This window comes from Columba livia, chromosome 5, assembly GCF_036013475.1.
Source record: "Columba livia isolate bColLiv1 breed racing homer chromosome 5, bColLiv1.pat.W.v2, whole genome shotgun sequence".
NCBI lineage: Eukaryota > Metazoa > Chordata > Aves > Columbiformes > Columbidae > Columba > Columba livia.
This window is the reverse complement of record NC_088606.1, coordinates 16,488,223-16,506,679: the sequence shown is the minus strand read 5'-3', so window position 1 is coordinate 16,506,679 and position 18,457 is coordinate 16,488,223. Positions and strand designations below refer to the sequence as shown.

The 18,457-nt window shown below is 38.3% G+C and overlaps 1 protein-coding gene across 2 annotated transcripts; it reads right to left on the bottom strand.

The window, feature by feature from the left end:
• Positions 1–1,183: 1,183 nt before the first annotated feature.
• Positions 1,184–13,007, bottom strand: LOC102088134 (serpin A3-4). Of its 2 annotated transcripts, none has more exons than XM_021292354.2 (5): positions 12,851–13,007; positions 10,283–10,925; positions 6,933–7,203; positions 3,942–4,092; positions 1,184–2,764 (listed from the first exon to the last, which is right to left on the bottom strand). In XM_021292354.2, exons 1-5 carry the CDS (start codon positions 12,959–12,961, stop codon positions 2,576–2,578), a joined length of 1,365 nt encoding a protein of 454 aa, XP_021148029.2. In that variant the 5' UTR covers positions 12,962–13,007; the 3' UTR covers positions 1,184–2,575. The 2 variants fall into 2 exon arrangements, with proteins under 2 accessions (XP_021148029.2, XP_064919647.1); XM_065063575.1 differs by having other exon boundaries at positions 2,415–2,764; positions 12,882–13,002.
• Positions 13,008–18,457: the final 5,450 nt, after the last annotated feature.

Genomic DNA, 18,457 nt, shown 5'->3' with positions numbered 1-18,457 from the left:
TCTTTGATATTTATTTCTAAAAACTTCTGTTAGTTCAACTTGAAATAGTTGCTCAGGCTCAAACTTTGCAAAGGAAATGCACGTGCAATGGGACGAGCTTTTCTGTTTTGCCAGTACCCCACTTGAGCACTTTTTTTACACTTTCAACGTCTCCTGGCACCTCAGGCTCTCTGGCAGGATTCTGATGTCTTTGAAAAAGGATATATTATTATACATTTTACCTTCTGCAAGTCTTTTTTCTCAGAATTGTCCTTGTCCTTTCTTATTACAGTTTAACATTTAATATTGTGACATTGTTCTTCTTGGCTAGGGGCATTCCCTGATTTGATCATGACTTCCATTTTCTGAGGTTTTTCCTCACAATTACTAATTTACTGGGTAAATATACCTTTTTTTTTTCCTAAGTTTGCATTTACATCCAAATGCATTGTTATATATTTTCTCAGGATGCAGGCTTCGAGACCTGGTTATATCAGAAAACTGCGACCTAGCAAGATCTGCGGTGCCTCTAGATCAAAATAAATTACAAAGATATGTAAGAAGCTGTAAAAAAAGTACCTTCTGTCGAGGTTTGCTATGGATCCAGAGATGTAGTCAAAGAGAAAAGAAGACAAATGAAAACAAATTGATTACATCTAACTTTCAGTTTAGGAAATACTAGATTTATTCTTCCATATTGCCCAACTGGAATGCCACCCAGATGAGTTTCTCTTCACTGTGATTTTAATCTGGAAGTGAGCTCTTCTACAAAAAGATCACTTCTATGCCTTTTTTTTCTGTTGTTGTTGTTTTTGTTTTTGTTTTTGTTTCCTGACATAATCTATTTTAAAAAGTATAATTTAGATGACCCATATTTTATTTAAGGAATATTAGGAACAGCAGCTCAAAACACATGCCAAGGCTGGTGATATAGCTATTAGAGAGAGTCAAGAGAGAATTTTTTTAGAAGAGAGATAAGAGATGCACATAAAAGTTGATACTCCTAACAGAGATAACATACTATTTGCTGAACAGGGATTTATGGCTCAGGCAAAAGGCAGATGGCTTTCTGGCACTACCATGCTGATCTAATGCATATGAGCAGTATATTAATAACGGGTTTTTGACATTGGTAAAAAAAACCTGCTTGAACCATTCTTAAGACTTAACTCTGAATTACAGACATAAAATAGCAAAAATTAGAAACTTTTTAATGTCATCTTTATTCATTGTTGTTCATCTATCATAGTACATTTGTCTGCATATTTCAAGACTGTACAGAGACTGATGTTAATGCTTAATACCTATTAATAGATTAACCCATTTTAGTCAATAATTTACCCCTCCTGCAACCAGAGATCAGATATATACCATGAACAGCAGGAAAGAAATAAAATAATGATAGATGTTGTGGAAAACAGAAGAAAAAATAGATAGGAAAGTAAACAAGAAAAAATAAATAAGCATGTCCATTATGAATGTGACTTTTAGTATTGTTTATCTTAATAGTAAAACCAGATCTTTATAATAGTGTGGCTATACTAACCATGAAGCAGATCAGAAATAGAGTACCAATGTTGTATTACTGGACAATCTGGGAACAGAAGGGGTTATGTCAAGAGACATGGTGTCACTGATTTGGTATAGATGTTACCAGTAAGGTGCTTGATCCTACAAACAATACTGGAACGGTTCTTACTACTACAGGTTATCTCCCAGGACCAGATGGTAATGGTAACAGGCGCTGGCACCAGGGGCAGATGGCTTGTGTTTCCTGCTTCTTGGGGGCTTCTACAGGCTGGTTCAGGGGCAGGCATAAGCCAGAAGTAGTTTTCTGATTGCTCTGAGCTATGTATCTTATTCATAAAGGCTGGCTCCAGGGCACTGGATGGCAGACATCTGATCTACCTCTCCTTTTCTTAGACTCAATTCTTAGACCCTCTAACATTTTCCCTGGAATAAGTCTGGACTGTAAACTCTCATAGAAACAGTGAGCAGGCCAGTATATATCTGCAGGGGAAAAACACACCTTCTTTGTGACCCCTTTGCAGCAGCCTAGCTGGGCTGACAGCTGAAAGGCAAGGATATAATACACTCACTCGACAACAATGGTACTATGCAAGGTAGTAAGCTCTATGCATGTTAAGATCTATGCTAGATATGAACTTCATGTTGGTAGGAAAATGGGCACAAGTAGTAAAGTGCTGTAACTTGTACCCATTTGTCACACAAAAGGTGAGAGGGCAACCGTGAGGGAAGAAGCAGGCTTACACAACCCTCTCCACACATATGCTCCTCATCTTCCTTGCTAGGAGATGTATCTATGCTCTCAGTATTACACAGGTCTACTTTGTCCCAGATCTAATGACAGTTCTGCCTGAATGCAACCTTCTTAAACAAACAAAAAAAAAAATCAAACAAGACCCAAACAAACATGCAACTATGACAACTTAAATCGATGAAGAGTCTCAACTACAAAAAATGGTGAATAACATCAGTTAAGAGGTGAAGAGCCCTCTGTAGCCATGCCATACTCATCAGGTCAAACACTTGATTTAGTAATGGCGATCACTGCATACTTAACATGTACGTTGACTTAATCTTTTTTCAGAGGGTTCACAACTTTTCCCATGAAGAGCATATTGTTGCCCATAGTTATGGTCATTAGGAATGGCCTGTTGAATTGAATGGTAACCGGAACAGACATAGGCACTATTTCCATGCCTGTGGCAGCTGCTGCTTCAGTACCCGTCTCATCCACATTTACCACAGCCTTATGAATAGCCTGTGAAGAAACAGACATGTTACAAGTCAAAGGTGTAAAAAATTAATCATCTGAATAAGAACATGAGCTAAAGGTTCCTGATGAAGCTATTGGTAAGAAACAAGCGTCAGTTGAACAGGTGTGAGTCCACTGCACAAAGGCAGCAAAGTTGGAAAAAGGTCAGCAAGCTACACAGCATAACTTTCCTGGCCCCAGAGAGGAAAAGTTCATCCCTGGCAGAGTGGCATGTCCCTGCTAGTGAAAACATTTGCTTTCTTTCTCTTCTTATTCTCTGCACCCACTCGTGCGGATCTGTGAAGACAGACTAAAAAAAAGATTGAGAGAGCAAGATCATATTTAACTGTCTATTAGAAGTTCATATAGTTGAAGAATTAACATGCAGAGTAGCACAATGAATAGCAGCCTGAAATTATGTTTTTCATGTCTCTTAATAGTTTGAAAAAAATGAGAGCAAAGGAGAAGGACCAGAAATGGAGGGCTAGAGCACACAAACATATAAGTTTTACCTTAAAATCAAGACATTCACAGACCCTAATTCACTAACTTCAACCAGAGGTCATCAGGGGAGTTGTTTCATTACATTAGGCAGGGAAATTTGCACTGATTATCAGTTTTAAACTCTAGGTTTATTGAAGTATGACTTATCTGTAACTTTTGCCTGGACCCGGCACTAATGAGAGTCATTGCTCATAGGCTTGAAGCCAAATGTCTCTAACAACTGCATTTTCCTTTCTCCCAAATATTTTAAAAGCAAGTAGTGTTTTCCTCTCCCCTCCATAAAACACAGGCAGTGATACATCCTACAGCTCCCTGCTTGCCTGCAGACAGGCTAAAGGAGATAGACACAAAAAGAAGCAGCCATGTGACAACTGAAACAGGCTGCAGGAGGGTACCAAGGTGTGGATAGACAAGGATTTGGTTATCTCTGCTTTATAAGGTTGTCCCATGCAGATCAAAAAAGACTCCTAGATTAAAAAATGACAGACTCATAATCTGTTCCAACTCAATTGCACTGACAGCTCATGTAACATGGGTAAAATACTCTGCATGCCAGCAGCTGCTTTTTCATGTGAAGCAAAACCTCTTTACATGAGTTTTGCATCATGACTAGTTGTAAAGAAAGAGACGTAAGTATCAGTAACCATGGGCCCATAAACCAAAAGGCAATATGACTTACCTGGGAAACTCTGTGCTGGGGCTGCCCAGTAATCCCAGACAGGTCAGCCTTATCAGTGAATAGATCCTTGATGCCCATTTTATATAAAATATTTTTTAGGTCATATGTCCCATAAAGACTGAATTTTGGAAGATACAAATTTACGGAGCCACTATAAAAGAAGTGCAAGAATATGGTGAATCTTTTGATCAGTTATTGCAGTACAACATAGAATCCCAAGAGGCAAACTCATTTTGCTTTCTCCCCAAAGATATTTTGCTTACAGGCTCTCTCTAGCCTACACAGGAGATGTGTAGTGACATTAATCTGGGGAGAAGAAAAGATTTATAACAATGTTGGAAGGCTGATTGAGGAGCTAGGGCTGTAGGCTGGCTCAAGGTCTGCAGTGAGCTGACCCATGAGTAGTGAGATTGACCCAGTGAACATGCAGCATAACAGTGCAGCTGCACCTTCCTAAGGATCTTCATCTGACGGTTTCAGAAACTAGCGATATTCCGTGCATTCTGCTGGAAGCACCTTCATCATGCCCGATAACTGAGGATACAGAGGATCCACCTTGTGAAAAAGTGATTCTTTCAGATGTCTCAGGCTGGGCACAAAAAATCCAAGACGCCCAAATTCACTAGGTACTTTTGAAACAAAACAAACCAAGCAAACAAGCAAAGTTGGCCTTGTGTGTTTATCATATGAATCAAGACAGAAAAAACAAAAATATATACCAAAGGAGCAGGACAGTATGTGGTGATGTGGTGGTGATTGCATGGATGATAAAGTAAAAAACAAAAGCACACTGATGGAATATACTTGATCAATGCATTTTTTTTTTTTATGTCAAGTCCAATGTCTGATATATTCAATTTTATTTTTAAGTGACTAGCTTGCTGCTTTCCATAAATGAATCAATGCTTCATATTTCTGACTCATTTCTTTCTTGCTCTTTCAGTAAGCATCTAACAATTCCTTTTCAAAGTTTAAAACCAATATTTACAGCTAGAAGCAGCATAATGAGACAGAGGTTAGTGATAATGAAGACAGTAGGTACTATTTTCTGCTGAGAGACCAGGACAACTGTTCAGGGTTCCAGGTCAGGAAGATGTGGAACACTTAATGAAGCTGGCCAAAGAGCACTTAATTCAGTGGACAGTTGGAAGGAAAAGGCCCACTCTCCCAGTGTAACACAGCAGCTACTGCTAAGTCTGGCTGATACCCAAAAATGAGAGTCCCTGTGGATTGATAATGGGTTGCTGATCTCTTACTTCTGCCTAATTTCTGATTGTGCTGATTGTGTCTCAAATGAGGATGCAACTATCACTGAATCATCTGTCTTGCTATTACATAAAGATGCTCATTCACAAGCCCCCACTTGCTTTCAACATGCAGGAAAGGGAAAGCCATAGGCACACATCAACAATGTGACCAGGCAGGAAGCACTGGGGTATACTTTCCAAAAGAGAAAGTGAGGTTTTCTCCACAGTTCTTCCATTAAATAGATCTCAGCTGCCTGTTATCACAATATTTTGGCACTGTCCTGTGTTTGGCAGCCAACAGTAATGAAAAGTATTCCTTCTGCATCTGTGTCAAAGTCAGTTTGCAGACAGAGAAACGGGGACAAACATATCTTGCCCATAGTCCCTAAGTCATTCCATATCCTACATCAAACACAATTATTATGACCTCTCAGAGACTCCAAATAATAGCAATGCAAATCAGTTGCTTTGAAAACTAGAGGGAAAAGCAGGTGTTTCTGTCAGTTTGCAGGAGACAACTGTCATGATAAAAAATGAGGACCTGCATGAAACAAGCTCATCTTTGACACTGATGCCTTTTTATATTATAAGATTTACATCTCCCACTCATGGCTTTTAGGTAAGTTATTCCATTTTGGGGAGAGGGGAGGGGATGGAGAGAGAAAATATAAATCCTCTCAATTGTATTTAGTGTCTTTCTTTCTGATTTTAAAGGCAATTGTGTTTCTTTGATAAAAATGATTCATCAGTATCTTAATTCACCATCTTATTTGTCCTATAGTGATTTTAGTCATAAACCATATAGTTGCTCCCAGAAGTTTCAAAACTGTCAAGGTGCACAGAGAATTACATTTTTTTTGTCTTATTTTTAAATGAAAACAGATTTTAGATTCTTTTTATGAGACTTAACAGTGAATCAGAGTTAAGAGAATGACACTGGGTTTGGTATTCTGTATCAGGATGTCAGGTTCTTGAAAACTGGTAATCTAAAACACAATTTTTAAATGTGTATCTGTGAAGGTCTGTAACACAACACATCAGATTTACGAATGGACACAAAAGTTTGATTCTGTAAATACATTGTGCCTATGCTTGTACACATATTTTCTCTCATCAAAGGCTACTGCTATACATGACACTAGACTGAAGGAGTCTAAAGTTGGTTTTAGAAAGCATATAAACTTTCTGCCTACTAGTATCAAAGTCATCCTGAAGTGAGTGTAGCTTATTCCAATTTTGACTTCCTAAGTCTTCACAGAGCCTGAATATAGTGACTCTGCAATGTGTCAGCTGCTGTGTACACTCATCATTGAACTTTATCCTCACAGTTACCAAATGGAAGTTGTTATTTCAGCATTAAATGTGCAATTACTAGCCACTCTAATGGGTAGAAATGAAGCTGAAGGAAAGTGGTAGGAATTTACTTGTAAACAGGAAAAGGCAGAAGACCTCCCCCCAAAAAAGTGAGAAGAGGTCTTCAGACAGAAAACAGAGGGTTATCAAGAGATGAAGATTGGAAACAAAATGTGGAAACAGCGAAAGTGCTAAAGCTGTGAAGGTTTTCACGTTGTGCGGTACTGAATGTGAAAGCACAGGGACACCAGAGAGCCAGGTTTCAGCTTTAGTCAGTTCTACTGTATATTAAAACAGAACTAAAAATAGTATCCTGATTCTGTGTCATAGCCCAGCAGACTGAAACATGTCTCCTTGTCTACAGTTTGAACCAAGAACTGCAGAATTTTACCTTTTTGAGACTAATGTCCTCCACCTTGACATACGTTCACAAGACAATCTTTTCTCCAGTTTCCTCATTTTTCCTTGATCAGGCAGAACAAAAAATGCTGAAGCACCTCCTTTGTAATCCATTTGCACCACAGTGGAAGACAGCTCTTCATCATAGCCATGCTTGAACATGCCCAATCCAAACATCATTGGGACTTCAACAACCTTGTTCCCATCCACAAAGAATTTGCTCTTTTTAGTGTTTTTTGGATCAAAAGGTTTCTCCCATTGAGCTTGAAATATAAGAGACAGAGTTAAAGGATATTTTGAGGGCATGAAACCATAGGACATATCACCATAGGACATATTCATGGATGATAGAAACTGGTACAGTTGGATCAGCTTCAAAGACAAACCAGTTTGCAATGAGCACTTATCTTACCAAATACTCAGAATAATTCAGTAGTAATGCACAGTACATAGAGTGTGATGCAATAAATTCCCTCAGATTCAGAAAAATGAAGGGATTGAGGTTGCTTGCAGAGAGAGGCTTTTATGTGCCACTTTAATTGATGGCTAATAAAGTCATGAAGAACTTAATTCTACCAGACTGCTGGGTTAAAAACCAATCCAAAACAACAACAACAGAAACCTTTTGTACTGTCATGCACACCATACTATATTTCCGAAGGCTCCTTACTTAGTCACAGTGAAACATTGGATTGAAACTCTGAAAAATTCTTATCCTCAGCAGGGAAGATTTTCTAAGTCAGATTCCAGGCATCCACCTCATCCATTTCAGAGGCTGAGGAGACTAACAAAAAGTTGGGTTTGTTTTGTTTGGTTTGGGTTTTGTTTGTTTGTTTTTTTGGTTTTTGTTTGTAGATTTATTTTTTTTAAGAAAGAGGTGTTTCTCCGTAGTAAATTTTACCTTCTAGAACAAAACTATTTTTTAATTAAAATTAGTGAACAAAAGTAGAGCCACAATGCTAAGTAAAAGAAGTGCCATCAAGAAAACTGAAACAAGATGCAACCCCTCTTGACTTCTGATTTCTATTTGAATGATGATTACTAGGCAGCTTTGGACAAATAAACTAATTATTGCTATTTCTGTCATCTGTGAAATAGTTATAAATAGCACTTATTTAGTTTAGTGAAACAAGAGTTAGTGCATATCTTGGGTTCTGAAAATACAAATTCACAACTGCTAATACTCTGAAGATGAGAAAAGTTACTACTTTTATGTTTCTTCATTAACAGTGACTTCTATCATCAGATATACAACAGGCAGGACTTCTGCCTTGATATGCTTAAGAGGAATTAAAAAAAAAAAAAAAACAAAGCACAGCAACAAAAAAACACCACAGCAAAAAACCCCCCCACACAAAAAAACTCCAAACAAACAAACAACAAAACAGAAACCAACAACAATAAAACAAACAAAAACAAAACAAAACCCACCAGGTAGAATGAATCACAGAAATATGAATGATGCAAGTCCTGAAACCTTTATCTAGTGCTCAACTCAGGACAAAAAAAACCACTGATTTCAGAAAGAGCTTTGCCTGATTAAAAACTGAGTAGGATGTTAGAATTTAACATACAGATTAGACAGAGGTGATATTCACTAATCTTTTCTACCTTTTAAGAGAACTGTTATTCCTATGCTCTCCTCTCTCTTAGGAGGCTACCTTCCAGGGATGGCACCTTTCTCAAATGCTTCACAGTGTTCAACTGTAAAAATGAACCCCGAAGTATGATATTTTGTGGTGACCAGCTTACCTACAGCATGATAAGGGACTGATGTACTGTAGTGGAATAGCATGTCTGCTGGCTGAGAGCCAGGAAAATATTGCCAGACTTTCGTCCTTAGGGAAGGACTTCTACACTGTGCTATATCACCAAAAAAGGGGGAGGAGAGTCACCAGTACTGTGCGAGGAAGGTTCTAACGCACAGAGAGTGGACAAGATCCTAGAAGTATTGACTGGTCGTAGAGGTACCTGAGCTTTAGAGATCCTCTCCAGATTAATCCTAGCCTACAGATCCATTAGCATCAATTTACTCTCAATGTGAAGAAATTTCAGTAATAAGAACTAATATATAATCAAACAAAAATACACCCTTATTTTTAGAACATACAGAAGTTATCTGTAAAACAAAGTTATCTTTAATACAAGGTTACTCAAGCTTTTGTCCCCATTGTGCTACTAAGTTTATTGCTCCTTCAAACACCTTTCAGTAAAAGAAAAATCAATGTATTTTTCACTTGTTTTGAAAGATGTGCCTGATGCTAAATAAAAGCCTATCCTAAAAGCATGATTTGAGACAAAGAAGTAGGTGTTCAAGAGTATTAAGAAACATCAGTCATCCGTATTCCAAACAGTTCCATCTAGCTGTGGTCAGATCTTCAGACATTAGCACAAGGAGCAGAGACACAGATGAAAAGCAAAACAAAACAAAACAAAAATATGGTTTTGAATAACTTTTGGAGAAAGCTTCATATTGGAGAGGAGAATGGAAACATCCGTGTTTACAGTTTTTAAAGAATATATTTTCTTTTGAAAGAATAGCATTTCTAATATGTCACCTCAATTTCAACTACAAAGATTAATAATATTTTTATCAGATAAATTACATAATTTTTTTTTCTGAGTAGAATTGCTTTGTTTCATAATATGATAAAATGAGTAAGAGGGAGAAGGTTTGAAAGAAGACACAATATCTGTTATTAGACCACTGATCAAGCCTTACAGCCTCGCTCCTCTTCTCATTATTATTTGATACTGGTGAGTTGGTCTCTTCACTGGAAAATGTGAGAGTTTGCAAATAAAAACAAAAAAAAAGGTTGAAACCTATGCCTCATCAGGACTACAGCTATAGTATCAGTAAAGGCATAATTCTCATATTTTCTTTTAGATAAGATGCTAAGTTTTACTTTAACGATGTTCTTTGAATTTAACACTGAACTTGCTAAACAAACAAACAAACAGACAAAATGCTGAATTGGATTTCAAATTAGTTCCCAGCTAACAAAGCATTTAAGCAAGTGCTCATATGTCACTAGACTGCATAAGACTAGATCCTTCACTGAATAGAGGTGCCTTCCTCAAAATATATTTCACTTAATCTTCAGCAGGAAAGAAATTTATATATTAAAAAATACAGGAAAAATTGCCATAAATTTTGCTAGGAATTGTTTTCGGCATCAAGCCGAACATAATTTCCAATATCTTTGTTTATGATTAAGTGTGAGGACCAGAAGTAAAACCACACATGAGTTTATCTGCAAAAATATATTGGAAAAAAAAAGGTGAAATCCAAGACTGTTCTGAGGCAATAATGTATGAAGTAGGAAAATATGTATATCTTACCGTTAAAATAAATATAGCTAATAAGGAGAAGTTCAGTAAGTGGATCAAGGTTATTTATGAGGTCCTTGATTTTCCCATTGGTTCTTTCTGCTACGTGTTTGTTGATCTTTATCTGAGCTTGATCGGCCCTCTTGAAGTTCATAGGATAAACTTCTCCTCCGTAGAAGTTTCTCAGGTTATTTAAAAATCTACGTTGTGGCTTCAGTCTGTCAAGCACATACAGGACATTTCCCATATTCATCTGTGACCCCTCATTATTTCTGTTTATCATTTGCATGAGTTGACCATAACCTTCATGTATTTCATTTTCAGAAATCTGTGGATTAAAACCAAGGACCTTAAGAATCTGTGTCAGAGTCTCTGATCTGGCACCCAGAGTCAGCATTGCAAAGGCGGTAGAGATGCTCAAAGGAGAGAAGAAAACATTCCCATTGTTTTCACCAGAAGAAATCTCTTTGAAGAAGCAACATGCAAACTGACAAACACTGTTCTCTATAGTCTTTAGTGGCACGTTTTGGTTTTCTTGGCCTCTTTGATTTTGGTTTCTTACAACTTGGCGATCAGGCTCACAGGGATAACTGTTGGAATGAATCCCAACAATTAAAAGACACACAAAAACCAATGTCTTCATGTTTCTATAACTCTGTAAAAGAAGAAAAGAAAAATTACATTTGGCTTACAAATCTTTTTACCTTGTGCTTAGTAATAAGTCAGTCACTTTACTGCACAGAGCTGGCTTGCTACCAGTGATTCCAAGCCATTTGAATTCAAGGATGCCAGCTTTCTATTTCACGGAGTCAGATTCTGGAAAATTACTCAACCTACTGAAGAAGTTATGACAGAATAAAAATTAAAGTCAAACAGGGATGAAGTAATACCAAAGACGCCCTCATTAAGGTTAGGCTACAATTCTTTTGAAACTGTTTTGTTTCCAGTGTTCTGTTTTTAATGTGGCTTTAAGTGATAAAAAAGCTGTAAGTCAAAAGTACAAGACCACAGAGCAGAAAGTAAAGGAATCAGTCAAGGCTAGTTGGTTAAGTTTAGCAAGATGAAAAATCAAAGCAGAAGAAAGACACAATATCCCTTCATTGTGAGAATGAAAATATTATACGTTTTTTAATGAGCTATGTGTAAACATATAGACAGACACTAGAGAAAAAGTAAATGCACTTGTTAATGACAAAGTGATGAACATCCACTGTAATTCCATAAAGCTTCAACAACCGTTCAAAAAAAAAAAAAAAAAATCCACATATCTAACAAAAAAAGGCAACATGCTTTCAAACAACTAGGAAGTTATCAAGACCCTGGAAATACAGTATTGCTTATTAAGAAAGGGAAAATGAATATGTACACAAAAGAGCAAATGGAAACAACTGTTGCTGCTGCATGCAGAGGCACGTCCAGCACAATGATGAACCAAATCACGTAAAAAAAAAAAAAGAGGAGGAAACTCTAGAACAATCATTGTGTTCATCATCAGAAAGACAGCAAAGAGTGATTTTGGCAGAGAAGACTGTAATGATAAAATATGAAGAGTGAGTGAATTCTGGAAAAACAGAGATACTAAAAGATACCAATAGAACACGAAAGCCTTTTCCAGAGAAGCATGGAAATCATCCATTCTACATCTGTGGTTATACTTTTAACTGTACCACACTTGCTTCAATAACTTTTGTTAACAGAAAGATCAAAGTAAAGATGTGGAACATCTAGTAATCCAGAGCATCTTCCTACGGTATATGATCACTTTACCTACAGAATATTTTATAAAATAAAGTACTCTCTAGAGGAAGATATAAGGATTTTCAAAGCAGAAAAATATCTTAGGTTTCTGACTTGCAATGAATACTGGCATTCAGAATTTTGTGCCTCATAAAATCATTGAATCCTTTTCAGCTGCCACCATGATCCTACATTTGTGTTCTCCACTTGCCAGTGTCTTGCTTCTCCAAAATTCAGTCAACTCAGAATACTGATCTCTGTTTTAATAACATATGCTATAAATATTCCTTAATTCACACCCTTGAATATCGCAGTTATAGCAATACTGCTATCGCTAGGAAGGGCCTGAGCCCCATGACAAACCCCTTTCAGACAGTTCACTTTCCTATCCAGAACACAAGCAAATTTGGGCTCTGAGTTGTTTGTGACTTCTTCCAATATCACTTATTCTAATTCTTCTAGCCTTTACCTCTATCCACTGTTTCTTTTTTTTTCCAAACTCTCTAAAGGTTTTAGAAAACAATCCTTAAGTCCACACTTCCATTTCTTTCGCCCTACATTTGTTATTATCATCCATTTACTTCATTTAAATCTCTAAAAGTTTTGGAGACACAGTTTTCCTAAAGAGAAATATGCTATACAAACACACCTATCTCACAGAGGACTCATCTTTTTTATTAAAAAAAAAATAAAATAAAATAAAACAACATAATAAAACTATTTAAAAGCTTTAAATTGCAACTTGAATACGAACATGGTAATTTCTCAAGTGATTAATCAGAAACTATTGTCCTGCATATAACATTTAGTGATTTTTCTACAAGAAAAATCTACATTACTTACGGTACAGCCACGAGGGTCCTGTTGTACATACCAGGTCTGCACAGGTCCTTGCTCAGTTGTTTGTGCTGCTGAACACAAAGCAGGGTATCCTCTAGTAAAGGTTAAGATCATCTAAGGGCTGTGACTCACACGTTATAATTTTAGAGATTAAGTAGTGCAAACGATGTTGAAACTAGTTTTACTGGACACCTAACTTTGCTGAATATGTTTCACACGTGACTTTTTATTATTCATGATCACCCTGGTTAGATTCAAACCAATTTTCCTCAAACTGAACATACTTTTTCTTAATATAAAACATTTATACACATCTCAGCTGCCCAAATCTACTATTTTATGAACAAGAGAGCCATCAGAAGTAGTAACTAGAGAGACACATCTCAAACATAATTTCCAGTGACCATAGCATTGCTGCCACTAATGCAGGAGGAAAAGGCTTGATACACTGGGACAATCTGAATTTTTGCAACCTAGCCTGCTTGTCTCCTGCATATGGATACCTGACCTTGATTGTCTCCAGGGGAAGCCAGTGATGATTCCAGTAGGTGCAGAGCTTGAAACATTGTTTTGCTACTGTAAATGTACCTGATTATCTACTCCCATATGGGGAATCCACTGGCAGCAAGGGCTGTGATAGCGACTCCTGGGCCACTTGCATGGCCCTGAGCCCGGAGAAGAAGGAATGTTGCTGGGATGCCATTGGACGCAGGTGATCCCAGTTACAAGCATGGCCTGGGGACAGGGGGCGGAAGCCTGGGAACATGGGTATTAAACAGAGCAAGTCTTTAGATCAGCTCACTGTCTTGTGACCTGGGGATGATGTGGGGAGCGGGCCCCTCTGATTGTGTGCCAAGTTCAGCTGGGTCAGATCAGACAGCCTGGCATCCTGCGCTCGGCTCTGCTCACTGCAATATACCCCTGTGACTGCTGGGGCAAGCTGGTGGGGACAGAATGGTGGAACCATTAAAGAAGAGAACTCTGGAGACCATGTAGTCCAGCCTCTTGCCCAAAGAAGGGTCAGCTTCAGTGAGTTGCTCAGGACGGTGTCCAGTTTGTTTTTTACTTACTCAACAGTGGAGACTCCACAATCTCTCCGGGTGACTTGTTTCAGTGTCTAATGACACTGACGCTGAAACAGGTTTTCTCTATATTTAAATGGAATTTCTTGTATTTTAATTTGTGCTCATTGCCTCTTGACCTGTCACCAGCTGACACTGAGAAGAGGCTGCCTCTTTCTTTAATCCTTCCATCAAAAATCGGGCATTTATACATGTTGGTGAGATCCCAGGCCTGTTCTTCTTTGGGTTAAATAGTTCCAGCTCCCAGCCTCTCCTCATACATTAAATGCTGCGATCCCTCAATCCCCTTTGAGGCATTCGAACGAAGTCACTCCAGTATGCCCAAGTTCTTCTTGCACTGGGGAGCCCCGAACTGGATGCAGCACTTCAGATGCACACACCAGTGATGAGTAGAGAGGAAGGATCACTTGCCTTGACCTGCTGGTGATGCTCTTAATGTAGTTCAAGATGTTGGCTGCATTTCCAGCAAGAGCTTACTGCTGGCTCTTGGTGAAACTGGTGTCCACCAGAAACCCCAGACCCCCAAGCACGGCATTTTATGTCTCCATTTCTAAAACTAGGATAATGTTTTATTTTCCCTTCAAAATGAAAGCATTTTGGGGGAGGAACCAAATCTTATGCAAAATAGATAGAGTGCTCATCTCAGTGATATTTCTAAGCAGAACTGAAATACTAACCACAACAATAACTCAGTAACATTTTCTGGGAGGCAAAGATGTAACCAATGAAAGTTGTTGATGATTACAACCTATCAAGCAACTCAACAGATTGAAAAATACCCTCTTAAACAAGTTGCTTATGAACTAAGGCTTGAAAAATAAAAGGCTTTGAGGCAGTATACTGGACTCACACATTATGTGGTCTTCATAAATAGCATTCATCTGAAAAAGTACTTGAGATACTAATGTCACTGATTCTTTTATAAACAAGAGCCAAGAATCTCACTTACAGCTAACTTTTAATAATGGGCTGCAGTTTTCATGGTATATAAAAACGGATTTCTGATGAAGGAAGGAAGGAAGCCCAATTAAATACAGACGCCATGCTAATGACAAGGTGACAGATGAGTGACTAAGCTAGATTTGAACACACCTAGACCACACCTCAGAACACTTGCAGGAGAAAGCCTGCTACCAAACATGGAAAAGCCAGCCCTCTAATTGGAAAGAAAGCAGATGCGAAAAATCAGTACAGGATCAATTTATTCAAATTATGTGAAACCCTGGACACTAGTATTATATTAAAGAAAGTCCAAATTTGTCTTTTGTCTCTTTCTAGTGTCAAACCATGAGAGGAAGGTGAAGGAAAAGGTAACAGCTCCTCACCCAACTGCATAAATTTGATATTTGCTGAAAAACTTAAACAACTATAAACAATCATTTTTATCATAACTATAAGCAGAATACTGTTTTACAAAGAATTCAGCAATTTTGTTCAAATTTGAAGACTGAGATATTCCAGATTCATGTTTCATGTGTTGAAGATGATGTGGACAGTGAACAGGGAATTCCCTCACCTTCACTGGGGACTTTTCCAAAAATTCCCACAGCTCTTAACACAGCTAACACTGAAGTGTTCATGTGTGTTTAAGCCCCAGCTGGTAAAATTTAGTGTAAATATATCTACGTTGAGCAAGGAGATTGAAAGAGGTTTGTTTACGCAAGGTTCCTCTCTTCACTACATCCAGTAACCACTGGTGGCACAAGCAGGGAATACTACTGCATAAACAAGGCCCCAGAGCCTCTCCTTAGACTGTGCTAAACCACAGATACCAGGTGTGTATGTACCTTCAAAGAGATGAAAGAATCTCTTAATTTGTTGTCCTATTGAAACTAAAGCACTTCCTCATAACCATAATTAAGAAGGGAGGCAACAGGGACACAAAAACAAATTTTAAGTTGTACTTTTCTGGAGCTGGCAGTACTTTCTCCTGAATATATAATAGGGGAGAGTGTATAGTTCAGATCTTGAAGAATTTCTCAAAAATTATTGCTCAGTAAATAAAGGACTGATAATGATGACCTATAGAGATAGACAGTGCTCCAAGGCTTCTCTGTTTAGTTGTGGGACTTTTCACAATCCTTTTAGTCCCAGGATTTCCTGCCAGTAAATCCATTACACTACACAACAAACAGGTGGAAGGATACACCAAACTATAATAGCAATGATTGGGATAGCTTGCAGTGGGCTGGCATCTCCAGAAATCATACAGCTATATGGTTTCTGGTCCCAAAGCTTTCCGAAACATTTCTCCACCCGGCAGCAGCCCTAATAGCATCCTTTGGGTGGGAGTCTCACCAGCAAGCAATGTTTGAATCTAATAGAATCAATTTGACTATATTAAGCTCCCTTTAAAAAAAAATATATAGATAAACAAAAACCAAACAATTGACAAACACCACTCACACAAAGGCTGGAGTGTTCTTTTTCTTCAGTGTCTCATTTATATTTCCAAATACCTTTCTCAGTCTCTCAGTCCCCTCTCTCATTACTCAGCGGAACAGACATCAGCCCACACAGCTTATGTCTGGAGCATCCTGGTCAATGATTCCCTTAACTTTAAATCTTCTCCTTCTCCAGAGCCACCAGATTCAGTCACACTTTGCCTACATGCATTCTTCAAGGACCTGTGCTTGTCATAAGAAATAAACACACTTTACTCTTCAACATTTCCTAGGTACACTTGGTGATATGTTACCTATCCCTGGAAATGCATAGCTGTTCTTAAAGACACGAAACTCTCTTCTACCATCACTACAAGTTTTCCTTGAATTAGGTTACTGTTGTCAAACCCAGCAGTGTTTTGTAAGAAATGAGAACACCTTTCAGGAACGGGGCTGAGGTGGCCATGTCTTGGCAGATCTGCTCCCTTCTGCCCAGCTCCCCACCTCTCTTTCCCTGGAGAGGAGGTAGGAAAGGATCCCCCCCAGCTTCTTCTGATATCATTTCTTCTGCAGTGGATTCAACAGAGCCATACACCAGCCCTGAATCCCCTTTTGGATGTTCTTGCTTTTCTAGCCAGAAGTAATGGCACCATGAAAGGAGGCAGGAAAAGTAAGGAAGAAATGTTAGACAGGACAGGCCTCCTCTGTACAATACTTCCGTCAAGTCAGAGACCAATCTCATACCCTCACACACAGGCCTCCCCTGAAATTCAGTGTCCTTCCAGCCCTCTCCTCAAATGTTCCTTTAAATTCCTCATCCAGTACCACAAGCCCTCCAAGCACCAACTCCATTCCAGTCAACACCTCCTCAAATGACTCACTGCAAAGTCCCATTCAGCTCCACTGACACCTTTTGCCCTCATGTCTCCTTTAGCCTCAGTGTTACAAAGGGGAGAGGCAGAGGTGAGGACAAGAAGTGGGTAGTAGTTTGTTTCAAGAACGCTGAAGAACCATCACACTGAAGAACTGGTATTGGTTTACTGCTCATGGCTTCTTAAAGCGAGGGAATTGTTTCTCCCATGAAACTAGTTCCCTTCCTCCTCAGCACACCCTTTAGGTTAATATGAATTTTGTGCTATAAAAGAAAACTCTTTTCCATTTTCTCTTTCAAATTGGTTAGTCAATCACTGCCCCATACTTCATATATTTTCTAATTTTAATGGCTTGCCCTTGCAAATTTGCTTTGATCTGCCTTCAGTGAAATTTTACACCTTTTATCTTTCTACCTGCTGAGAAAATCCACATAATACTGTTTTCCTCTTGGTTTCAGCAATCTCATTGTCCCAAAATACTAACACCTTGACAGCAGATACCAAGGTTAATGGCTTTCTACTGTCAGTCCTTATCAACAGCTCTTGACATTTTAAATAAGTGAGGAGGTGAAAAGACAGAGAAGAAAATCCCTCTATATTCAAAATGGGATCAATAGTTGACCACAAAGAGAAAATTCTCGATATTAAATTAAGATACCATGCACAGACAACTAAGAATAATTTCATTCCTTTTTCTTATGTCCTCTCTCCAAGGTTTGATTTCCCTTCTGAATGGCTTTCTCAAAGTAAACAAAAGTAAATAATTTTGTGTCCTGCACAGATAGTCAGACTGGTGGCAATCCCAAACTATAGTACTCTTCCATTACACTAGAAACATGCACCTGAAAAAAAAGGAGTGTTTACTTAGACATCAGACATTAGCATGTTTTTCATCAATAAATCTCAGTGCACTTCATACCATCAAAGAAACATCAACAGCTGTTTTGAAGAGCACATACAGTCAGCAGCTTACTCTGTCAGCACAAACAGGGAAGAGGATGACAGTTGTCATGAGAGATCTTCTTTTTTTTTGGGGGGGGGGGGCAAGATCAAGTTCTGATGTGTTTAGTTAAATGCTGAATTACGTGAATACTGTTGAGTACCAATTATCTGCATACCCTGGAAACAGGTGTAAGAATTTAATTATCAGCTACTTCTCATTTGGTGAAGTTATTTGATCCATTAGCACTTCTTATGGAGGTGTGGAGGGAAACATGACAGACTAACCTAAACTGCAGCATAATGCTCTCTCATATTCTTTCTGCTAAACAC

Excerpts from the sequence above, each read along its gene's own strand:
- LOC102088134 (XM_021292354.2), bottom strand. The coding sequence starts at position 12,961 with ATGATCTTAACCTTTACTAGAGGATACCCTGCTTTGTGTTCAGCAGCA. Across the intron at positions 7,204-10,282 it reads TAGCTATATTTATTTTAACG|CTCAATGGGAGAAACCTTTT; the intron begins GTAAGATATACA and ends TTATATTTCAAG. Across the intron at positions 2,765-3,941 it reads CCCAGCACAGAGTTTCCCAG|GCTATTCATAAGGCTGTGGT; the intron begins GTAAGTCATATT and ends GTTTCTTCACAG.